The sequence below is a fragment of the Engraulis encrasicolus genome, chromosome 18, assembly GCF_034702125.1.
Source record: "Engraulis encrasicolus isolate BLACKSEA-1 chromosome 18, IST_EnEncr_1.0, whole genome shotgun sequence".
In the NCBI taxonomy this organism is placed as follows: Eukaryota; Metazoa; Chordata; class Actinopteri; order Clupeiformes; family Engraulidae; genus Engraulis; species Engraulis encrasicolus.
The window spans coordinates 35,002,713-35,028,164 of record NC_085874.1 but is presented as its reverse complement, the minus strand read 5'-3'; the positions used below and the strand labels follow the sequence as shown (position 1 = coordinate 35,028,164).

The 25,452-nt window shown below is 40.9% G+C and overlaps 2 protein-coding genes across 6 annotated transcripts in view; both read left to right on the top strand.

Annotated features, from left to right (window-relative positions):
- The window catches only part of LOC134469335 (ankyrin repeat and SOCS box protein 2-like), a 39,917-nt gene extending 29,461 nt beyond the window's left edge, over nucleotides 1-10,456 (top strand). For all 4 annotated transcript variants that reach the window (XM_063223528.1, XM_063223529.1, XM_063223527.1 and 1 more), the window contains 2 exons: nucleotides 8,104-8,257; nucleotides 9,434-10,456. In XM_063223528.1, the coding sequence (XP_063079598.1) occupies nucleotides 8,104-8,257; nucleotides 9,434-9,576 (297 nt within the window). In that variant the 3' untranslated portion in view covers nucleotides 9,577-10,456. The remainder of the gene's footprint in view (nucleotides 1-8,103; nucleotides 8,258-9,433) is intronic.
- Nucleotides 10,457-15,296: 4,840 nt separating this feature from the next.
- Nucleotides 15,297-24,533, top strand: LOC134469337 (ankyrin repeat and SOCS box protein 2-like). 2 transcript variants are annotated; one of them, XM_063223532.1, is made up of 10 exons: nucleotides 15,297-15,401; nucleotides 17,210-17,527; nucleotides 17,721-17,807; nucleotides 17,960-18,132; nucleotides 18,634-18,789; nucleotides 19,052-19,297; nucleotides 19,998-20,169; nucleotides 20,659-21,232; nucleotides 21,750-21,903; nucleotides 22,358-24,533. In XM_063223532.1, the coding sequence occupies exons 2-10, from the start codon at nucleotides 17,223-17,225 to the stop codon at nucleotides 22,525-22,527; spliced, it is 2,037 nt and encodes a 678-aa protein (XP_063079602.1). In that variant the 5' UTR covers nucleotides 15,297-15,401; nucleotides 17,210-17,222; the 3' UTR covers nucleotides 22,528-24,533. The 2 variants fall into 2 exon arrangements, with proteins under 2 accessions (XP_063079602.1, XP_063079601.1); XM_063223531.1 differs by lacking the exon at nucleotides 15,297-15,401 and adding an exon at nucleotides 15,410-15,698.
- The last annotated feature ends 919 nt before the right edge of the window (nucleotides 24,534-25,452 follow it).

Genomic DNA, 25,452 nt, shown 5'->3' with positions numbered 1-25,452 from the left:
AGACACACACACACAGACACACACACACACACACTGCTGCTGGTGTACTTGACAGACCTTTTTAATATTTATTTTTCTTCAAAATGCTACTATTACCATGTCAGAACGCTATAAAGGACTTTTTAGGAAAAGCACAAAAGCACAACAATACCTCTTAATGTATGTCCTCTACAAGTCTTCTGTTGTCCAGTCTTGCACTTTAAATGTCTGTATGAGCACTGTCTATGTCCATACCGTCTTAAGTCCATGTATAAGTACTGTCTATGTCTATACTGTCTATGTCCTTACCTAGATTAGTCTATGTCTGTATGGGAAAGCAAGAAATGTAATTTCGAATTCTTTGTATGACCAGTGCATGTAAAGAAATTGTCAATAAAACCTACTTAACTTGACTTGACTTGACTTGACTAAATATGCACTAATTTGCATATATTTTGATGCAATTAATCTGACCACCTGAAAATGCCAGCTTCAAAATTCCTTTTTTATTTTGTTAATATCGTACATACAAGAATATTTACTGTGGTCAATTGTGGCTATCTCCTTTTGTTATCCAGGTACAGAGAAAATACTGCTAATAACCTTAAAAAATGCGATTTCGGCCTATTTTTATGCATTTAGTTATATAAATCAGGTCATGAATGACAAATCAACAAATGCCTCAGTAAAAACATTCACAACATTGCTTAGAATAAGACTGTAAAGTATGGAACGGATTGTGCATTATGAGATCCTGCATAACATCACATCATGACAACATACATGACAACATCGCCGGTAGGTAGCCTACCACAAATAGCCAACATATATTTAAAAAAAAAAGAACAACAGAGTGTGGGGGTAACTGGTGAGCAGTCGTTGGCTGTTCCAAAAGATGAGTAAAGAAATGACATACATCCAGTGTATCCAGACTGGTATTGAATGATCACTTAAATCCATAAAGCCATCAAATAAGATCTGTACATGCATTTAAATTTACACAGAAAGACCTATATACACTGCAACATACAGTACCGCACGCTCAGAGAGAGAGAGAGAGAGAGAGAGAGAGAGAGAGAGAGAGAGGTCTAAACATAGGAAAACAGCTATACATTATATATACGGTTGAGTCAAAAAATTAAGTCAATCCAGTGTATCCTGACTGGTATTAAATGATCACTTAAAAGTCCATGAAGCCATCAAATAAGACATGTACATGCATTTAAATTCGCACAGAAAGACCTGTCTACACCTATACAACATACAGAGTCCTTAACACCTAAAACACCTATAGCCTACATTATACTACACGCGCACACACACACACACACACACACACACACACACACACACACACACACACACACACACACACACACACACACACACAGTAAAGCTCACACAACATTGGTTTGGCAGCATCCCAGCCGAAAACATGCACAGAAAATGGTGCAAGGCACACTGTTTACAGCACAGCTACATTTCTTAGAATTGCAGGGGCTTTTACTCTTGCAACCACATCTGATCATCTGTAAAATGTAGTCTGGTGCCACTTTGACCTTTTCTGGAACACTTATTGGTATCAGTGCTTTGTTGAATGGGTCTTTCTTCCATCCAAATGCTTCAGGAGATAGTTCAGGTGGAGTGTGAACCAATGTCCTCCACAATATTGCTTGAAAATGAGCCCTTTTCACATCCTCAAGAAATGCCTCTGTTGTTGGTGGAAGAGCAGCCAGGTTAAGTGAAGATAAATGACCTTTCCTATTCTTTTTGGGTGAATGCCCCGCCCCCAAACATGCATGACCCCACCCCCACTGATGTCCATACCTCACCACCTGTTCTTATACACATCCCACCATGTAAACAAACACAAAATAAGTATGGTATAGGGTATTTGGTCAGCATAACATGAATTGGGAGCCAAAGACTGTTGTAATCTATGGTTGCAGCACATCAAGCATAAAAGGCTCAATATCTGAAAATGCTCAAGGGATATCACCGGGCATCGTCTGGAATCTTAATAGGTACACCTTAGGCAACCACAAACTGCAAAGAAAAAAACTTTATCAGACGAAACTGGGTTCGGCTGATATTTGGCTTTTGGCTGCCGGACTAGATGGTGGTATGGGGAAAAAAGAATGGGAAAGGTCATTTATCTTCACCTAACCTGGCTGCTCTTCCACCAACAACAGAGGCATTTCTTGAGAATGTGAAAAGGGCTCATTTTCAAGCAATATTGTGGAGGACATTGGTTCACACTCCACCTGAACTATCTCCTGAAGCATTTGGATGGAAGAAAGACCCATTCAACAAAGCACTGATACCAATAAGTGTTCCAGAAAAGGTCAAAGTGGCACCAGACTACATTTTACAGATGATCAGATGTGGTTGCAAGAGTAAAAGCCCCTGCAATTCTAAGAAATGTAGCTGTGCTGTAAACAGTGTGCCTTGCACCATTTTCTGTGCATGTTTTCGGCTGGGATGCTGCCAAACCAATGTTGTGTGAGCTTTACTGTGTGTGTGTGTGTGTGTGTGTGTGTGTGTGTGTGTGTGTGTGTGTGTGTGTGTGTGTGTGTGTGTGTGTGTGTGTGTGTGTGTGTGTGTGTGTGTGTGTGTGTGCGCGTGTAGTATAATGTAGGCTATAGGTGTTTTAGGTGTTAAGGACTCTGTATGTTGTATAGGTGTAGACAGGTCTTTCTGTGCGAATTTAAATGCATGTACATGTCTTATTTGATGGCTTCATGGACTTTTAAGTGATCATTTAATACCAGTCAGGATACACTGGATTGACTTAATTTTTTGACTCAACCGTATATATAATGTATAGCTGTTTTCCTATGTTTAGACCTCTCTCTCTCTCTCTCTCTCTCTCTCTCTCTCTCTCTGAGCGTGCGGTACTGTATGTTGCAGTGTATATAGGTCTTTCTGTGTAAATTTAAATGCATGTACAGATCTTATTTGATGGCTTTATGGATTTAAGTGATCATTCAATACCAGTCTGGATACACTGGATGTATGTCATTTCTTTACTCATCTTTTGGAACAGCCAACGACTGCTCACCAGTTACCCCCACACTCTGTTGTTCTTTTTTTTTAAATATATATGTTGGCTATTTGTGGTAGGCTACCTACCGGCGATGTTGTCATGTATGTTGTCATGATGTGATGTTATGCAGGATCTCATAATGCACAATCCGTTCCATACTTTACAGTCTTATTCTAAGCAATGTTGTGAATGTTTTTACTGAGGCATTTGTTGATTTGTCATTCATGACCTGATTTATATAACTAAATGCATAAAAATAGGCCGAAATCGCATTTTTTAACGTTATTAGCAGTATTTTCTCTGTACCTGGATAACAAAAGGAGATAGCCACAATTGACCACAGTAAATATTCTTGTATGTAGGATATTAACAAAATAAAAAAGGAATTTTGAAGCTGGCATTTTCAGGTGGTCAGATTAATTGCATCAAAATATAATGCAAATTAGTGCATATTTAGTCAAGTCAAGTCAAGTCAAGTCAAGTAGGTTTTATTGTCAATTTCTTTACATGCACTGGTCATACAAAGAATTCGAAATTACATTTCTTGCTTTCCCATACAGACATAGACTAATCTAGGTAAGGACATAGACAGTATAGACATAGACAGTACTTATACATGGACTTAAGACGGTATGGACATAGACAGTGCTCATACAGACATTTAAAGTGCAAGACTGGACAACAGAAGACTTGTAGAGGACATACATTAAGAGGTATTGTTGTGCTTTTGTGCTTTTCCTAAAAAGTCCTTTATAGCGTTCTGACATGGTAATAGTAGCATTTTGAAGAAAAATAAATATTAAAAAGGTCTGTCAAGTACACCAGCAGCAGTGTGTGTGTGTGTGTGTCTGTGTGTGTGTGTGTGTGTGTGTGTGTGTGTGTGTGTGTGTGTTTAATTAGCTAATAGCCTAATTTGCATATTTAAACATAAAATATAGAAAACTTGTAATACATTTTTTTCTCCAATTCATACGAGTAATCATCTGATAAATTTTTATATTGATATCTGTAAGTTAAAAAAAATACCCTATTCACCTACAGTGTCTCGTCTTATTTGTGGGATTGCTGTTATGAAAGGGTTAATTTATTACCCCATATTGGGTTTGTTTCAATAAGGGCAGTGTTAAGGCAGTCCAATGTGAATGTTTTTCAGGTAATATAAGCAATTTGGTACATTTTGTAACATTATTCACAGTAATATTAGGTGTCTTTAGTTTTTTGTCATAATTTGCATTTATGGGACAATAAAGGCTCAAAATCTGAAAATGCTCAAGTGATATCACCGGGCATCGTCTGAAATCTTGAAGACTTGCCTAAAATCTATCAGATAAAGCAAAAAAAAGAACTTTATCAAAGAAATCTGGGTTCAACCCCACGGCTCCCGGACTAAACCTTGTATGAGACATGCTGATACTGTCTGGAATGCCATAACATGCCGACACAAAGTTAGTGGCCTCACTGGAAAGTTGTTGGAATGGTGCCAGCACATTACCAATTGATGTCAAGTGATATCCAGCTTTTAGGGTCTTGATAACAGAGCCTTTACCAAAACCAAAATAGGATGCCACAGTGTAACACCCTGATATGGCATGGGCCGGTAAAAGGTCAATCACAATGTCATTTAGTGGATTTACATTTTTAATTTTATCTCTTTCCATGTTAATACGACCATCACTGAAATTATGTACTTTGTAGGCAAACAAATAATCAGCCAAAAATTATGTAATTATTACTTATAATTTTTATTTTGTGTTACAACAGCACAGGAAGAGTAAATAGCAATGTATGAAATGGTGAAATTCTGTGTTGAATTAGTACGGTAATCCTTTCTGGGTATGTCTAAGCTGACACGACCAATATTCGCCTAAATGTTACATATTTCTGCTTGACAAACAGCTAGTTATGTAATTGTCTAAAATGTATTTGGTACGAGGACACTTTCTCCACTTTGATGTGGCAGGCCTACCACCCAGAATGCTCTATGGTTAATCATAGTGCAGTTATGAAGCTGTCGAAAGCTTGTGGGCTATGGCTGCAGCGAAATCAACATGAAAGGGTTAATATCTGAAATTGGCACATCACCCATTCTTATCCTGATGGGTAAGTGTTGGACAACTACAAACAGCAAAACCAAACAACCCACTATGAGATATAAAGCCACGTTTGGCGAAATGTTGGCCTTTGTGTCTCCGACTTGGAAAATCAGGCTTTTTGGGTGAATGCCCCGCCCCCAAACATGCATGACCCCACCCCCACTGATGTCCATACCTCACCACCTGTTCTTATACACATCCCACCATGTAAACAAACACAAAATAAGTATGGTATAGGGTATTTGGTCAGCATAACATGAATTGGGAGCCAAAGACTGTTGTAGTCTATGGTTGCAGCACATCAAGCATAAAAGGCTCAATATCTGAAAATGCTCAAGGGATATCACCGGGCATCGTCTGGAATCTTAATAGGTACACCTTAGGCAACCACAAACTGCAAAGAAAAAAACTTTATCAGACGAAACTGGGTTCGGCTGATATTTGGCTTTTGGCTGCCGGACTATTTGAGATTAGTCGGCTAATGAACTCCACCCCAATTACGCACAAGTCCAATTTGCGTAAAAAGGAGCAGAACGCTCTCGATGAACTTTCCATGAACAAAGATATTATTATTCGGCCTGCGGATAAGGGTGGTGCCGTGGTAGTGATATCTAGAGATAAATACATCACAGAGGCTCATTGTCAATTAAATATGAAATATTACGAGAGACTGTTTTCTAACCCTCTGCCCGCTTTGAAAAAAGAATTTGACACATTCCTGCAAGGTGCACTGCAGAACGGCCACATTACACCAGCTGAGTTGGGTTTCTTGACAGTTGAGCACCCAGTAACAGCTGCATTTTACTTACTACCAAAGATACACAAGGAACCCAAGGACAATCCCCCCGGCCGTCCGATCATATCGGGCAATGGAACACTAACGGAACCTGCTTCGAAATTCATAGACTCTTTCATCAAACCGCTAGTGAGAGACTTACCATCCTTCCTAGAGGACACCACGGATGTGTTGAACAAGGTTGCCACTATCCCCAATGTCCAGTCTCAGTTTCTAGTCACGATGGACGTGGAAAGTCTATATACGAACATCGACCACCAGGAGGGCCTCAGCACACTATCCCATTACCTCTCTGGCGCTGGGGATACTGTGCCATCTGAATTTTTGCTACAGTTAACGGACTGGGTAATTCACCATAATGTGTTTTTATTCATGGACGAACTGTACCTACAGAAAATGGGGGTTCCTATGGGATCCTGTTTTTCACCAAACTATGCATGCTTGTTTTTGGGTCTGTGGTAGAGTCAGTATATATTGAACGCATGTAATCCTTTTTATGAGTGCATCACATGGTACGGGCGTTACATTGATGACGCTTGTATGGTCTTTAATGGCTCTGAAGCTCAACTACTCGACTTTCATATGTATGTGAATTCGATCAATCCCAATATACGCTTGACTCTAGAGTATTCCCTTACCAGCATTAACTTCTTGGATGTAACCATCTACAAGGACTCAGAGGGAAAGCTACATACAACTTTGTTTAGGAAAACTACTTCTCGTAACACCATCCTCAGAGCTGACTCTTTCCATCCCCCACATCTAATAAATAATATCCCGTACGGTCAATTTCAGGGCTTGAGGCGCATCTGTGACAATGACAGTGATTTTGTGTCCCAGGCTGATTCGATGACACGGAGATTCAAGGAGAGGGCGTACCCCTCTGACGTCGTTGAGCAAGCATATACCAAGGCGCGCTCCATCCCACGCAATACATTACTTATCAAAAATAGGCAGCGTCGCCGTGAACAATCACGTCCTTACTTTGTCACGACCTACAGCACTCTATCGCCACGCATCAGACGCATTATCACTAAAAATTGGTCTATCATTCAAAGCGATGCCCAACTACGAGGTGTGTTCCCTGAACCCCCAGTGCTGTCATTTAAGCGTGCACCATCCCTTAGGGATAAACTCATGCAGTCACACCTCAAAGCGCAGAAGAGCCAGATCTGGTTAACGAGACCCACAGGTACCTGGCTATAAGTGCATGCACTGCCCTCACTGCGCTAATGTTAACCAAGCAAAATAATTCGTTGATGTAAAAACTAACAAGTCATATAAACAAAGGGACTTCATTAATTGCAACACTACCTTTGTTATTTATAGACTAACCTGCCCATGTGCGGAAGGCTTTTTTTACATTGGGCGCACGAAACGGCGTTTGAGGGACCGTTTGGCTGAGCATAAATACGCCATTAGAATTGGAAACAGCGACTACCCGATGGCCAGACATTTTAGCGAATGCCATAACAGTAATGACACACTTCTCAGGATACAAGGCGTGGAACATGTAAAACCGCTAGTGAGGGGTGGAGACAGATTAAAAAAACTAAATCAGAGAGAAACTTTCTGGATCCATCACCTAGAGGCCATGGAACATCCTGGGTTAAACGAGGATATTGACTTCACTTGTTTTTTATAATATTTTTATAATGTATGCGCAATGGGGTCGTGATGTGCTTTCTACTCTATATATATTTTCTACTGCACACATTTATTTTGTGTTGAAAGTAAATACCCAATAGGCTATTACATATATTATTCTATTGCCATTGTGCCATTTGACATTTTGAGGGGCAACCAGACATTCATTTTGTTAAAAGATATGTATATAAAATGTATTTAATATTGCATAAAACACACAGAAATACAAAATATACATTGAAGAAATCCTGACTGAAATATTAAGAATAATGTATTGAAACATTTTATCTTTTCTCATAATGCGAACCTTTATTTGTTACTGATCCGTAAATAGAGTTTTAGAAAGCGCATTTCAAAACTCTGGGTCTGTAGCCTAGTCCTTTAGCAATGATGCTGGTGACTGACTTCTTTGGTAGTCGTACAAGGATGGTGGCTTTTAAATTTGCTGTTTGTGTCATAGGTTATACTATGTCATTATAGATGATATCATAAACAACCCATCAATTTTGCGAATGGTTTATTAAATAATTTTTTCTCTCTAGTTTTGTGAGGTGATGGCGGATCCTGTCAACTTGCCTTGGCTGGGAACGATAATCGATATGCTCTTAGATTACACTGGTCACGTGAAACTCTGTTCAAGACTCTCAAACCTCCTGGACAACATCAGTGATGGCCAGTACATCAAGGATAAAGCAAGTAAGTTGAATTGTATTTATACTGCTTTACCCCTTTAGTTGCAGTACATCTAAGACACAGCAGATGAACACCATAGCAATTTACTCTGAACTCTCCAGTATAAGGGGTCTTACACACTAGGGAGGTAAAGCGTTGCGGAAGAGCCGCGATTTTTACCGGCGTCGGTGAAAATACATTGAACATATCTGTCCATACATACCTATCCGCCCGTTCCGTTCGGCTTTGGTATGTTTGACGCCGAAGAAGTTTTATAGGGCCACCTTCTTTCTTTATATTTTTATTATATTTTATTATTTGGGTTGCTTAAAGGGACCCTGTGTGAGATTTTTAGTTGTTTATTTCCAGAATTCATGCTGCCCATTCACTAATGTTACCTTTTTCATGAATACTTACCACCAGCATCAAATTTGAAGTATTCATTATGACTGGAAAAAATGCACTTTTCATACATGAATTTCCAAAAATAATTTTAGCTGCAAAAATGACTGTACTTGGACCATACTAGAAAATATGTGCTAATTACTTAGTAAACTTTCATGTAAAGATCAAATTTGGCAATAGGCAGCCCAGTTTCAATGAGCAGCATAGTTGCAGTACCTTTTTTGACTATTTCCTGCACAGTGTCCCTTTAAGGCCCTACTGCTATTGGGGTCCTGGGTAATGGCTAGTGCAGTGGTTTTCAAAGAGGGGGTGCTAGGGGGGTCGCGAAAGTTGGTAGGAAATAATAAAATACATTATTGAAAAAATGTAATAACTAATGTACACCAAAATAAACCAAAAATGAGCTAAAGAATATTCCCATTAGTTAATTTTATATATCCTAGTTTGGCACTGACTCTCAGGCCTAGACTATGGTTGTGAAAGGGGTTGCACAGGAAAAGTAGTGCAGCACGACCCATGTAAAGGGGGCCTTGGCTGGAATCTACCAGGGTATGGGGGGCCTTTGCACGGTTAAGTTTGAGAACCCCTGGGCTAGTCACTCCACACCCTCCATCACTACACCACCCTTCACCTTTCCCATTCAGCACCACAGCTCACATCAGCCCACCTTCTACAGACAGTATTATAAACCAGTTGTTTGTTGTGTCCTACTCAGGAAGATGAGTTAAGTTTACGCACAAGCAATGTTGTAATATTTATTTCGCCAAATTGAACACATTTCTTTGCGAATTTCAGATCCACCGCTCGCCCTTCTACAACTGTGCCGCCTACATGTCCGCAAGCTAGTGGGACAAAAGCGACTGAGGCAAATGGTCTCCCTGCCTCTGCCCGAACGTCTCATCAGACTGCTGTTTTACAACAATTCAGAGTGGGAGTGAAGCTGTTTTTAATAGTCTGTATATTTGTCTGGTTTGGAGGAGTGCAGCTACATGAAGCAGTTGTTTTTGAATGCCTCACATTTGCCATGTATGTAGAATACTATAGAGCTCGCAAGTGGGCGATGTCACGTTGTATGCGGCGGATTAGCATTTTAACTGCATCCGGTTTGTAAAGAAATTCCCACAATACCAGCCATAGGGATATTGCCTGGCTCTTGCCCGACCTGTAGTTCCGCACAGCTTTGTGAGCTCCACTACTAGGTCTGGGAGCATGTAGCAGGATTCCATTTCTACAGTCAAAAAAAAATCGCAGCATTTATTGCTTCAATATCAACAAATTCTTTCAAAACCATTTTCTGTTGATCTCTAAAGCGTCAATATGGTCTATAATATGACCTGTGACTCCTCAATGTGAGCTGCCAGTGATATTGAAGTGATAAATGCTCGGCATTATTTTTTGAGTCCAGAAATTGAACCCTGCCACATGCTCCCAGACCGATGTGTGTGTTTGGAGTGCCACCAGGGGGCTCCAGAGCACACACACGGAGGTCTGGTAGGAACCAGGCTAATAGGGATACTCATTGAACAAAAGTACAAGGCGTTAACAACCGGCAATCACGTGTGCCTGCATTCTTTTTTTATTAACAAGAGGTACAACAATACCAGAAAGGAAACATAACTATAAGAAAATAATGTTGCTATCCCCTAATCGGGAATTTTTGAGAACTACATCTCACATCTCGCTTGAGCTCAAACCAGTTCCTGCTGCAAGAACTAGTCAAGTAAGCAGACTTCAGCTCGATGGTAAGTTTTGAAATTAAACCAAGGCAATCAGACTTAATGCAGTTATGGCATTCTTTGACTTTTATCAAAATAGTGTTGAGAGGAGTTAAAGGGGTATGCCACTATTTTGGGGCTTAATACAGTTAAAATCGTTGGCTGGGGTTTATAAAGGTGGTAAAGTGTCTTATTTTTCATGTTAAGCGTTGTCTTGCTTTAAGACAAGTTAAAAGAGGGAATATGTCGCTAAGCTAGTGAAAGTCAATGTATCCATGTAGCATGCTACAATGCTACACGGATGCATTGACTTTCACTAGCTTAGCGACATATTCCCTCTTTTAACTTGTCTTAAAGCAAGACAACGCTTAACATGAAAAATAAGACACTTTACCACCATTATAAACCCCAGCCAACGATTTTAACTGTAGTAAGCCCCAAAATAGTGGCATACCCCTTTAAAAACAACATGTATCAGGGCTTGTTGAGAAATATTTCCAAAGTTTCGTACGGGAGTATAGTGTGTGGTGGTTACCATGGTTTACCATGGATACAGCCAGTGGCATTTGATACTAATCTCCCTCGTGTAGTCTGCCAGTTTTCCCGCTTTAGCATTTTGATAGCAACATCGTAGGACTTGCTATGGCAAGCCCGCTTAACTCATTGACTGCCTTTGACGAATTCCACCGTCTTTTCGAATTGTGATGCACCATGCCTTTGACGGATTCCACCGTCAATTACCTTTTTTTTTTTTTGCAGCTATGCCTTGGTGGACGTCTCTCCTATCATGTGTAAAAATTTCAAGCCTCTACGCATTTAGGAACTGATCCTGTAGTTGGCAGAAGTGTCATTGTGGATAGTCAGGAGATGAGCTCAGAGCTCATGAAAGGGGAAATGTCAAGCAAAAATCAGCATCACAATAATAATCTCCTCATGAGTAGCATAGCAAAATAATTTCTTGAAAGTAAAGCACCTGTGACAATAGTCTACTTTCTTGTCCACTGGTTTCAACACAACTACTGAATTCAGTGGCCGAGCCTGGCAACAACAAAAAAACCCATCCCTCATCTCATTCCTAATAGTAAAGTGCTGTTTTTTGTGTGTACCTAGGTGCAAAAGTGTGACCATGCTTAGCTAAAGCAGATCAACAGATTTTGACCAGATGCCCAGAATCTGGAGCATCAGTGGCCATAAACCAATGACCAATATGACCAATTAGGCCTATTGACCAATGGCATCAGACTCATAAGAATCCTCCTTGATGACCACTCAGAGCATGAAACCATGTCAGTAGAGCAGACTACTGACTACAGTAGAGCAGACTCTCTGCCTCTCACTGCTAGACCTATGTCATGCATTTGATCATATCAAGTGGCACTTTATTGTGGTATAATCAAGATGATCTGCTGGTTTGTTTTGCAGAATATACCATGTGCCTAAGGTATGCATTGAGCTGATACATTGAAACTATCCAATGTCTCCACTGTCAGTGGTGTAATAACTAACTTAAGTCAACATATGGTTATTTGACTGAGATTTTGTTGAATCATCTGATGTTGATGGGTGTGTTGATGGGTGTGTAGTTCTGTCAGTGGTAGTGCTGCTTTCTCCTTTTTTAGATTATTAATTCCCTTTTGCTACTGAATCTGAGTTGTCATATGTTTTGTTGATGACTTTGTCTTGTTGTGTTTTTGCACAGTTAGGCTGTGGCTCTTGATGACCCTGTGTGTGTGTGTGTGTGTGTGTGTGTGTGTGTGTGTGTGTGTGTGTGTGTGTGTGTGTGTGTGTGTGTGTGTGTGTGTGTGTGTGTGTGTGTGTGTGTGTGTGTGTTTTAGGGGTGGTGCTATAGTGAATGTGTGCACTCCCCTCCACCTCAATACACAATAATGTAATGGGGGTCCATTTAGCCCTTTTCACAGGGACGTCAGAGAAATTATGTTCACTATATCACCAAAAGTATTCGCTACCCTGCTTTGACTCATATATTAAATTAACTGCCATCCCATTCCTAACCCATAAGGTGCAGTAATTATGATATCGGTCCACCTTATTCAGCTACTACCGGGTCCTTTGCCAGTCCTTCCCCCGTCTCTCTCTCCCCACCTGCGTCCTGTCACCACTTTCACTGTTCTGTCATGAATAAAGCCAAAAACACAAAGAACAAATCATTAAAAAATTAACCTATAAAAAAACACCTTTGGGATGAATTAGTCAAGGTAGGTTACCGAATGCTTTTGGTAACATAGTGGGCTTTTCTCAAAACCTAGTGCAGTGTCCTTCCAAGTGAATCAGCCTAATTAGTCACGCCCAGTGATTGGATACTCTTTGGTGAACTCTACGGAATATCCAATCATTGGGTGTGACTAATAAAGAGTATCCAGTCACTGTGGGTGACTAATTAGGCTGATACACTTGGAAGGACACACTAGGTTTTGAAAATAGGCCCACTGTATCCACTTTGAATGCATTGACATGTTCAGTGTTCAAAGGTGTGTGGTGTCACATGAAAAAGGCCCATATTCTGGGCCCCAACTTTCTTGGGACAATTGACAATTTGACCATGTGGATGGCCACCTTATATATACGTATACCGTGTATAGTATATATTGAAAAGCTAAGGCACTATAGTGTTACGCTGTTACGCTGGGGACCCATGTTCAATTCCAGCCCAAGCCTGTCATTTCCCAGTCCTCCCTAGGATTGGGAAATGGCCTTGGGCTGGAACTGAACACGGGTCCCGGGCGTAACACCGTAACACTAATAGTGCCTTAGCTGTTTCAGCCATAGAGAAGCCCTGCAAATACAGCATTTTTTGGATCAATGATGAAAATGATTTAGTCAGCAATATTAAGAGCATTATGCTTACTCTGAACCCTGTCTTTTCGCTTACCATAATAAACAGTTTCATTAAAATGTAAATATGGCTTGGTCTCCATTTATGTTGCCGAAACATGCCTTATATTACTGCGTGTTGTCTTACATTATTAGTATCAACTCACAGAGTTCTTATATTTTCCAAAGGTCAACTTTCGAAGGAAAGTTCTATTCTAGCCTGTGGACCTGCAGTTGAAGGTTTGTGAAATGTTTTTTTAATGCAGCTGTTTTAATGTCTAAATTTAAAAGAAAGAAGTGCTGCAAAACATAAGTGAGAAGAAATATAAAACAATCAACTTCAGTCAGCCAAGTATTCCAGAGCAGAAATTTTTTGTTATGTCCTGATTTTATTTTAGACACTGGTCATGACTTGCAACCATTTTATGGTCCACGTTGTGTCTATTTTTTTTTTTATTAACTACAGGTTTTCGTGTTGACATACATGAGTTGAGCTGCAGGTGCTAAACGCATGCAAGTCCCAACTTTAGCCAAAAAAAAAAGATATATTCAACTTCCTGTCCCTCAATCAACAAAATGCAGCAAAGTTGTGCACATACTATATACTGTGATTGGGCAGCTACCCACACCCCCAAACCTGTTTGGTTAAATTAACCAATGGAGCGCTGACATTTTGTAAACAACATGACAACTGGCTTTGGTGGGAGCTAGAGATTTCGTCTTTTGTCTATAATGGTCTAAGATGCACACTTCCACTTTCAATTTCGTTCAATGCCAGACTTGCAGAAATGTGTCAAAGGGACACTGTGTGAGATTTTTAGTTGTTTATTTCCAGAAATTCATGCTGCCCATTCACTAATGTTACATTTTTCATGAATACTTACCACCACCATCAAATTCTAAGTATTCATTATGACTGGAAAAATTGCACTTTTCATACATTTTGAATTTCCATTTTGAATTTCCAGAAATAGACATTTTTAGCTGCAAAAATGACTGTACTTGGACCACACTACAAAATATTAGTTTTTTACTCAGTAAACTTTCATGGAAAGATCAAATTTGGCAATAGACAAACCCATATCAATTAACAGCATAGTTAGAGTACCTTTTTTGACCATTTCCTGCACAGTGTACCTTTAAAGCATCCTGCGACTGAAGCCAGCAACTGTGCAAAACATGATAATATAATTATCAATATAAAATAACACATAATTTCTAATATTCCTTTACAAAATATGTCATATTTCATGTGAACTGCATAACATTAAAATCACATCAGGGGCCGCAAACGGCCCTCGAGACATAGGCTCCCCACCACTGCTGTACAGCAAGCTTTCAAAGGGCAAACTATTGAAGCAACCCTTTGTGTTCCTCCTGAAAATGCAAGGACTCTAGTAGTACTAGTGGCAATAGGCTTATGCCCAAGTCCTATGTGAAAGCCCTCCTGGGAAACTCCAACTCCCATTGTCATTGTGACACAGCCCTCCATAGCACACAAGTGTTCACTGCACACTGCACACAGTGCAGCGGGATAATGCTCAGGGTACCTCAGTCATGGAGGAGGATGGGGGAGAACACTGGTTAATTACCCCCCTCCCCACCAACCTGGCGGGTCAAAGTTCTCAGAACTTCAAGTTGTTGCGAGGAGCAATAATGTGAGATCGCCCTTGCCTTTCTAAGACCACCTGTCATGAGTTAATGATGTGTCTCACTGTAGTTCAAGGTGGAACATGAATACTGCCGTGGGACCCCTCAGCAGGGTCGCTGACAGCTTTTGCCAGCCCCAGGACAAAGACAGGCCCCCCAACCCAATTCATGCAATGTAATGGGGACCCAATTCTAGGCCCCCTATCTCCCTGGGCCCGGGACAACATACCCGTTGGTCCCCCTCTGTCGGCGGGCCTGCCCCTGAGTGTCTGAACTTGGCCAAAAGGGGGTCAAACTGTAAACAGCCACTGTGTTGTAATTTAAGTTAACACGTTTATATTTAGCTTCATCAGGGTATATGATACGTGCATGTCATAAAGCAAGAGTTCAACGCTCACAGCTTTTTTTTTCGTCGTCACATTTTAGTAGGTCATGTTACTCTAGTGGTATGTTCACGTGCTGGCTCCTGTACTAGTCTACCATCTGGAGATTCAGTTTGTCAACAAATGCTGAAGATTGCCCGAATAATGCTTTTTTACTCACTGAAGGGCTTCTCTGCATTTGAGGTGTGATTTTCTGTGACTGCATGGTCTCTGCTGTGCTGTTTCTGCCCTGTATGTCTTGATCATCATGTCACTGGCACGTGTGTCACCTCAGAAGTGGGCGCAATGTCCCCGGTTGCCTATATGGGAAAACAAGGTCATATTTCTGTTAACTTGGAGTCAAGACCACCCTTCTTATCATCCGTGAAAAGGGCAGAGGCACACATGCTGCACACAGACAGGAAGCAGGCTTAACAAAGAAATTAGCAAATGTGCAAAGGGTTTACAAGTCAATTGACTGACGAAAGGTTTTCCAGCTTGGTGAGTAAACTCACCAGTTGTTCTTAATCTCTGAAAAAGCTGCTTTCTATCTTTTAAGATCCATTAGCCTTAGGAGGCTATTGCCGTGTTTCTAGCTTAAAATAATACCATTTTGCATGTCATTTTTATTTTCATTTTTCAGTATTGGAAATGGTACAGTATATGCTTTGCAGTGTAAATACATGTATAGCAATAGTAAGAGTTACCAAAATGTGTACCGTGTTTGTTGGGCTGACCATATTGAAAATGCTGCATGAATGCAAACCATGTTGTTGATACAGTACATAACATCTAGCAATATCCAGCTATGAACTGCTACGAATGATCATGCTGAATGAGATCAAGACAGCTAGGTATATTGGCATAAGGCTCAAGCATCCCAAAGGCTATAGTGTCGAATCATTGCCTAGTGTCATTATTTGCTGATAAGATTTCAGATGTATTTCATGTGATACTAATGACAGCACACTGTGACATTTAAAGGTGCTGCCCTGGTTGATTTAAAAAATGCTATGAAATGGGAGAGCTCACAGAATTCCTTTACCCTTGTCAGCTTATTTCATGTTTTGTCATTTTTAGTGAAAGTTGACACACAATGGAGTATTATTTGTCATTACCTTTTCTGACAAATAGAATGGATTATTTTGTTATTATTATTATTATTATTATTGTTATTATTATCATTATCTTTAAGTGTTGTAGTTTTCTGTGTTTAAATGTGCTCTGTTATTTTAGTTCAGAATGTGATGTGATTTAGATCAGCTCTTTTTATTTCAACCAACTTCATGTGCCATTAAACGTCTAACACGCTGAAATCAGCTGATGTTGCCATGCTGTCGTGCACAGGCTTTAACCATGCTAAACACTAGAGCTGGCCGCTGACAGCTTTGGCCGGGATCAGTATAATGTCATCTGAAAGGGCCCCAAACCCAATACATATAATGTGATGAGGACCCAATTCTGACCCCCTCCCTCCCCAGGGCCCAGGACAACTGACCCCTTTGCCCCAACCCCAATCTTTTTTTGGCTTCCCTTCCCTGGGTGCCGGTCTCTAGGTTTCTTGTTTACAAACATTCCTGTCTGCATGCGCAGCTGAGGATCTCGCTGCAACCTCTGATTGTTTGGAAACGGCTGTGACTCAAAAAACAAACTCACGTGATAGGCTGCAGAGCATCTTGCCCCTCCTCACAGCACAAACTTATCTATTGTTCTCTGTCAGACACAATTTCGTTCCCAACCTGTCTGACAGGAAGAGATTAAAACTATTTAGTGTCATATTAAATATAAAATATTAACTTTTTGTGTAAAATGAATGTACAGTATACTGCACATTGTGTCATTCACCGAGAAAATTAAGTCGTAGAAAATGTGGTTAACTTTGCACGTAACGCTAAGAATTATCGTTATTGGGAAACGAGCCCAAGCTCAGTAATTAGCTGCAACAAATATTGGGGCAGAACTTACTGATGATGATGATAATGAATTACATATTCTGTTACTGATTTCTATAGGCTATAATTCATCATGGCTGCTGCTAGCATCGCTAGGCGGGTGACCACAACTAACCTCGCCTTTGAAGACTACACTGTCTATGGCCACTTGACCGATGATGAGGTACTCCAGATGGCTATTGAACGCAGCCTGTCTGAGGACCAACAAGGCCCCTCAGGTTCCGCTAAAACATGTTTCATACCAGCATCTGAGCCACCCAAAGAGGAACACATGCCCACATTTAAAGAACTCAGGGCGGAGTATGCAGCCAGACGGAATGCTGCCCTGCAAGCACAGAGAGCTGCGGACGCTGAGAACCCAGAAGTCAATCCTTCCAGGTAAATGTGAAACACTGCAGGTCTGAGGTTTGAAAAGATGCATTGCGCCCAAATAACATCACCTTATAAATCTCGTATTCAAAGAATCTTTCTGTGATGTGAAATTGATGGGAAAACTTGATTTGATTCAAGCTTGAACATGACTTAAACGTAACTTTCTATGAATGCTTTGATGCGGCTTGACAACCTACAGAGCAAGTCATAAACCTGATGAGGACAGAATGAGGCTACTGGAATGGAGAAGACGAAATGGAACCCTTGAAGTATTCGAAAAAACAGTGTACGTATGATCCTTGGTACAGACTTACAGGCGTTGATGTTTCTTTTTGACTTCATTTGACTATAGTGCAGTTAATTTAGCAACTACACAGACAAAGTATTCAGTTGATGTTGATACCAAAAACACCTTCAAGTAAATTTGCTTTATTGCAGTGATGTACCCTCCTTAAAATCAGCCATCTTCAAGAATGATGTCGAAAGAGTCAAAGAAATTTTAATGACAGAATCTGCAGAGAGTCTAAACAAACCAAATGAAGAGGGCTGGATACATTTGCACGAGGCTGCATACTATGATCGCGTGGATTGTTTAAAGTTGCTGTTAAAAGGTATGGCAACAAGTAACTTTCTCTTTCCAATTCTGTTAGATAAGCAGTAGGAGAGTACTGTTAATTGGTACACTCAAAAGTATGTCTACAGCAGGAGCTTTGAAAACATTAACATCAACTTGAGCCTGCTACCACTTTCCAAGCAATAGTCATCAATTTGGAAGGCAGCTGGCTGTACTGTATTTTATCCAAATACCATAAATTATGACAAGGGCCAGCTGCATTTAGCTCTGACATCGGTCTGCTCACAAATCTCATTTAATGGCACTTGCCACCATAACAGCCAGCCAACCATCAGCCAAATTAAATGTGTCCAGTGTGGTAACTTCAGGAGGATTTTTGGGTGATTTGAGAGTGCTGTAACAGCCTCTCTGGCTGCAATGTGTGTGTTGTAGTACAGTATTTATGTGTGTTTGTTGTATAGTATTCTAACACATTACCATATTTGCTCACTTCAACTGAAGTTTGTGTTCTTCTGTTTTTCATCCTTGCAAATTGCAGCTTTTCCCGATCTAGTAGACAAACGCAATGACAAGAACCAAACTCCTCTCGCACTGGCTGTTGAACGGAAAACCACCGCCTGTGTCAACCTTCTCCTGGAAGCCGGAGGAGATCCAAACATAGCCAACAGATTAGGAGAGACAGCAGTCTACAAAGGTACCAAAAGCAGACATAATGACCAGAGATGGACTAGCAGGTTTCAAAGGCTTTCAGCCAGTCACTAAATCAGCAGATTACATTAGCAAAAGTTCTTCAGATAACAGTCAATGTTTATTTAATTGAAGACTTCATTGAGGGCTGTCCAATACTTCTCTATGGCCTTTATTTTAAACTACATAAACAGTATGCAGATTTTGAATTCTTAAAGAATGTTTGAAATGGCTTATTCTCATTTCTAACTAGTGTCTTTTGCTTTCAGCTTGTGAGGAGGACAATGAGGAGATACTCAAAGCTCTTCTAAAAGCTGGGGGCAATGCCTCCAGGACAAACATTGAGAGAACTTCACCTTTACATGAGGTAGCAGGGCACAAAAACCTCAACATGTGTAAGCTGTTGGTGGAGGCTGGAGCAAAGGTGTGGGCTTTGGATAGCTACGGCATTGAGCCGCTCTTTACAGCAGCTCAGTGTGGAGCTGTAGAGGTGCTGGACTACCTTATCAATACTGGTGAGTTTCTTTTTTTTTATCATTACCATTTTTCATAGCTACTATTTCTTTAGATGCAAACCTGCTTGAAAAACATTTTTGGGACAATTGTGGAAGGTCATATTAAGGATTCATTCAATAAAATGTCTTCCTTGTGTAGCGGAGGCTAACTAGCGGAGTTGGCGTGGAACGCTAGTAAACCTCCCACACAAAACCTCATACAGTGTCTATGCCGTTGGACTGAGGGACTGGTCCTTTAGTCCAGCGGTATCGTACTGTGCCTCCCATTGCCAAACCGATGTAGTTGACGAGGTCGCACGTTCATGCCCCGAGGGGGACGAACAGGTGCAACATGACCTCCTTCACACTTGCTTAGTGGCTGGTGAACAATTTGTAGAGAATCAGAAGTCCTGATTGTCAATTGAAATTCCCTCAAAGAACCTTCACATTTGTCACTGCGGGGAACACCTAGACTTTCCCAGAGGAACCTACAGGCTCTTGGAAGAACCCAGAAGGTTCTCTTGGAGGTTCCTCAAAAGAACATTTATGTTTTTCCCCAATGGAAAACTAAAGAACATGGAAGAGGGTTCTCTGACAGTGACAACTTGAGATTTCTTAAGGAAATTTGACATTTTCAGTATGGTAAGGATATAATTGCGTAGGGTCCCTTTATTTTCAACAGTTCCAACTACATTCATTGATTTTTTTTCATGTCTTCCAGGTGGACATATTAACACACAGGCTAACGATGGGGCAACAGCTTTGTATGAAGCGTCTAAGAATGGCCATGTGGAATGTGTAAGACTACTGCTGTCCGAAAGAGCAGATGTAAACAGAACAACTAAATCAGAGTTAACCCCTCTACATGTTGCAACAAGGAATGGGCATCTTAAGTGAGTGCATTAGAGCAATACTGTGCCATTTCTGAAGATAAGCTTTCTTCAGGAAAATAATTGAATTTTATCTTTCTTCTGGTCTTTCAGTCATTCTCTAAGGCTGAATCCCATTTCACCTCTTAGCCCTACACCTTTCCCCTAACCCTCCGTTTTGCGCGTTCACGTGTAGGGGTAGTGGCATCCCAATTCATGATAAGACAAACAAAACAATAAAAACGATTTTGATTACATTAACTTAGAAGGAAAAAACACTGATTTGGAAAAGATTTGTTAAGCATAATTTACAACTTCTGATTATTACTTTATTTAGCATTTTACCTGCAGCTTCTACAGGTTTATTGTTATTATTGTACATTGCAAGTACAGTATATTGTATGATTGATAATTGTATATTGTTCATTATTTTCTCTTTATGGTTGTACGGTGAGATACAGTAAGCCTACATGTCACATTTTCCCTGTCCATTCGACTTGTTCCGAACTGCAGCGTGGTATTGCTACTGCTTGGGCGCACCACCAAAGGCACGATAAAGCGCTGTGGTATCAGTCCACTGCACCTCGCTGTCGACCGCAACAGAGACGAGATCCTGGAGCTTCTCATCAAGGAAGGCTTTGACGTCAACCAAGAGCTATCACCCAGCTACTCAACAATGTATGAGGACCGTCGCACCACGGCACTGTACTTTGCTGTGTGGGGAGGCAACGTGGAGGCGGCCTCCATGCTGCTTGAGGCCGGCGCAGACCCCAACCTGGACGTCTTCAACCCTCTCCTGGTCGCCGTGAGAAAAGGCAACGTGGAGATGGCGTCTCTGCTGATTGAACATGGTGGCAACGTGAACGCTTGCATGCCAACACATCCAACCACCTTCCCAGCCGCTATGATCTTCTGTATGAAGCACAGAATTATGTTTAAGATGCTGCTGGACAATGGGTTGGATGCTGACGCCTGCTTCGACTGTGTCTATGGGAACGACACGCATCCTCCAGTCCCGATAGACCGCTCCTCTAGGGACGATCTGTACCTGCATGGGCTGGCAGTTCCTCCTGGTTCAACTGCACAGGTTAGTGAGAAGTTTATATACAGTATATATTATATACTATATATATGGGCATTTTCTGCCTTTATTAGATAGGCAAGGCAAGGCAAGTTTATTTGTATAACGCATTTCATACACAGGTGCAACTCAATGTGCTTCACAAGATTAACAAATGCAAAAAAGAAAGGAAACCTGGAAGAAAGAAGGATAGGATAGGACAGTAGATCAAATATTTTTTTGGGAGAGAGAGACATGTTAGGGTTAAATGACCTGGATTAGGAAAGGGGTCCCTATGGTCCTGTATGGTATGACTTCCTGTATTGGCACAGCGTGCCCCTGTGACCCCCATGACAAGTGGTTTTAAAAGGGGGTACATGTCAGACAGAAATGGTAAGTCATAATTAGATGGCCTTGATATTCTGGAAACTAGTGACTAAGAAAATTGGTAATATGGATTTCATTCGACAGGGCAATCAGATTGACATTATACCACAAACCACTAGTTTTGTGTATTGTTTATTAATTTTCTTTTTCTCTCTAGTTTTGTGAGGTGATGGCGAATCCTATCAACTCGCCTTGGGTGGGAATGATACTCGATAGGCTCTTAGATTACACTGGCCACGTGAAACTCTGTTCAAGACTCAAAAACCTCCTGGACAGCGTCAGCAATGGACGCGACATCAAGGATAAAGCAAGTAGGTTGAATTGCATTCATACTGTTGAAGTGCTTTACCTTTTATACAGTACAATGGTTCACTCCTTAGTTACAGTATAGCTAAGAATCAGTGGTTCAATTCCAAAACATTTTACTCTGAGCTGTGTAATGCCTGTGTTATTGGACTTGATTTCCTCCTTATATTTTAAATCCATTTGGATTGCCAAGATCTCTACTGCTACTGGGCCCTTGGATAGTGAGTCCACTCCCAACCACTACTCTGGCGTTAATACTCAAGTTAGCCCACTCTCTGTAAACTGATGGCATTATCATGTGTAAATAAACCAGCTGTTTGTTAATGTATTTATTTTTGTAAGCTGTATGATGAGTTACCCCAAAAACTACTGACAACAATATTATACTAACAAGAACTTAAATGAAAGAAATTAACAAGAAATTAAATGAATAAAATTGAACATCTTTGAAACTTTCAGAACCACCGTTCTCCCTACTACATCTGTGCCGCATACATATCCGCAAGCAAGTGGGACATCAGCGAATGAGACAAATGACTTCTTTGCCTCTGCCCAAACGTCTCATCAGACTCCTGTTTTATGACAACTCTGAGTCCGAGGATTTTTTGTCACAATATGGCTCATTATGAGCATTCACTTCGGTTCTTGAATACACCACTAGGTGCTACTTGGACACATCATCAATGATGCACCCGAGGTCATTGGGTGTTTCGGGTCTTTGATCATTAAACACCCTCACTCGGGCGACCCAGCCAGGGGTGATCAGCTCCCGACTTGTGTCCAAGTGGCCTGCTACTCCAAGGATCCCCCCTCCTGATCCATAGCCATCTAGAGGCTTTCTCCGCAGCCTCTGTGATCACAAGGTGGAGTTGCAAGGCAGTGCAGCAGCTTACTTTGGTTTGACTGTGTCAGTCAACATACTACTTAAAAGAAGAATTCCTGCCAACATGCTGTTGTATTGCTCACACTACCCTTGACTTGTCAGTACCCAAGGACTTGGCTTTTTTCAGCCCTTTCCGAGATCCTGGAATTCCTTTTTTTTTTATTGTTCTTGGTCTTTTTCGCCTTAATTGATATTACAGTAGGACAGTTAAAGGAAATGAGTGGGAGAGAGTGATGGCCAACTTGGCCAAGGATTGGGAAGTAACCTCAAGCCGGAATCGAACCCCGGTCCCAGACGTAATGGTACGATGCAATATTGCCCACTGAGCCACATGCATGGTTTGCTTAAATTTTTGAAGTCTTAAGTTACTCCAAAATTCATCCAAAAAGTTCTGCAACATAACCAAACACTTAACAACAGAGCAATAACATTTGTGATGATATTAAGAGTATGCTACAACACTTTTTGAAAAATGTAAACAAAGCCATGCACCCATTAGAATGGCTGGACAAAAAAATGCCACATGCCACAGGTGGACAAATTATGGGTAGTGCGAGCTTGATTTCACAAAGCCACTTTAATACTGTAATAATTTGTATATTTGTCTGATTTGGAGGGGTGCAGTGGCATGAAGCAGTTGCTTTTGAATGTCTCACATTGACTATGTGTAGAATACTATGAGCTCATTGCCTGTAGAGCCAGACTTGAGGTGTGAATTTGCCCTTTAATTTGTGAACTTGATAGATGCATGCTACATGAAATGCTTTTTTTATGACCATTGAATGTCAACGTGATAAACTGTTTATGAGAAAAATGCTCTTTATTCTATTTTTTATTCTATGCTGTGTTCATCTAGTAAATTATTAATTAAAAAAGTGGAGATGCTCAATGACTGCTGTCACTTATGCAATAAGTAACCTGAAGTCTACATAAAATGGTTATTTAACTGACATCTCATTAAATAATCTAAAGTTGCTAGCTGGGGAATTCTGTCAGTTGTAGTGCTGTTTTTCTTTTTAGACTTCAAACTTACTTTGCTACTGAATCTGAGTTGTTACATATTTTATTAATGATTTTATCTTGTTTTGTGTTTTGTACTGTTGGGCCTTTATGCGTGTGCCATGCACTCTCTCTCTCTCTCTCTGCGTTCCAGGGGTGGTGCTCCCCATTCCCACCTCAATACATACAATATTGTCATGGAGAACCATTTAGCCCTTTTGACCGGCCCTCAATTTCCCAGGGCAACTGGGATTAGTGTACCTGTGCGTGATAAACAGTTACTTGCCACCTCTCTCCATTTTACAGTACTGTGTGTGTACTACACCAATCTACCTTTGTGAGGCCACTGCTTGGAGCACACCCACATGCTGGGCCCTTGCTCTGTGGGTGTGGGTGGGTGTGTTTACTGTATATGATTTAATGCCTTTATGTGATAGTACAGTATGAGATGGTGACAGGAAGTGAGTGAGAGAGAGGATCAAGAAATGACCTCAGGCCAGAATTATCGCTTACCATAACAAACATTTTCGGTACTAAAATATGGCTTGGTCTCCATTTATGTTGCAGAAACATGCCGTATATTACAGTGTGTTGTCTTATAATATCGAGTCGTTTTATTTTATGGTGTCAAATGTTAAAGGAAATTTCCATGCTGTCCTGTGAACTTGCAGAGAGGAATTGAAAGGTTTGTAAAAAAAAAAATCTAATGCTGCTGTTTTAATTTCTGAATAAAAATGAAATGTGTGTTGAAAATGCTGAAAAAGTGAGTCATCTTGTGCCCATGGTTTAAACTAAAGAATGGCATTTAATGCCAATAATGTGAACAGACATTGTTTTAGTCATTACAGCATCACTTACTGTAAGATGTACACTATACACACAATATTCTTACATTTCCTGCCTTCATCCTCTCAACTTTTTATCCACTCTGATCAAAATAACAAGCGGTGCACTCACTAAACCAATGTTTCCCTCGCTCAAAGCCCCCCCTTTCATATGTCCGAGACAAGCCATGCCCCCCGCACACACACACCCACACCCACACCCACTAACACACACACACACACACACGTTGAAATAATTAATGTAAAGGATTAATTACAAGCGTGACTTTTGCTCAAGACATTAATACCTTCATGACTTCTAAAGTGAAAAGTGAAAGCCCCATTGGGAAACTCCAACTCCCATTGTCATTGTGACACAGCACTCCACACAAGTGAACACTGCACACTGCACACAACGAAATTGCATTTATGCCTCACCCGTGCAAGGGGGCAGCCCTCAGTGGCGCCCCATGGGGAGCAGTGCGGTGGGACGATACCATGCTCAGGGAACCTCAGTCATGGAGTAGGATGGGGGAGAGCACTGGTTGATTACTCCCCCCACCAACCTGGCAGGTCGGGAGTCGAACCGGCAACCTCTGGGATGCAAGTCTGACGCCCTAAATTAAAATAAGTTTTAATTTGTTTTTCATTTGGGTCATTTCCTGTGAAATCAGACACTTTGGGGCCTGGCCGACAAAGATTTTAAGACCACTAATGCCTCTTTTCCACTGCCGGTTTTTTGGTGGGGTGGGCCTACAGCTTGACAAAGAACGACTTGTCCGCCACTTTTTGCTGTAGGTTTGAGCTCTGTTGTGCCTATTCAAAAAGCAAAACGTGGCGGCCGAGTC

Bases quoted from the DNA above. Each gene is read 5' to 3' on its own strand.
- LOC134469337 (XM_063223532.1), top strand. From the start codon at position 17,223: ATGGCTGCTGCTAGCATCGCTAGGCGGGTGACCACAACTAACCTCGCC. The intron at 17,808-17,959 runs GTACGTATGATC...GCTTTATTGCAG, and splicing joins GAAGTATTCGAAAAAACAGT to TGATGTACCCTCCTTAAAAT. The intron at 19,298-19,997 runs GTGAGTTTCTTT...CATGTCTTCCAG, and splicing joins GGACTACCTTATCAATACTG to GTGGACATATTAACACACAG.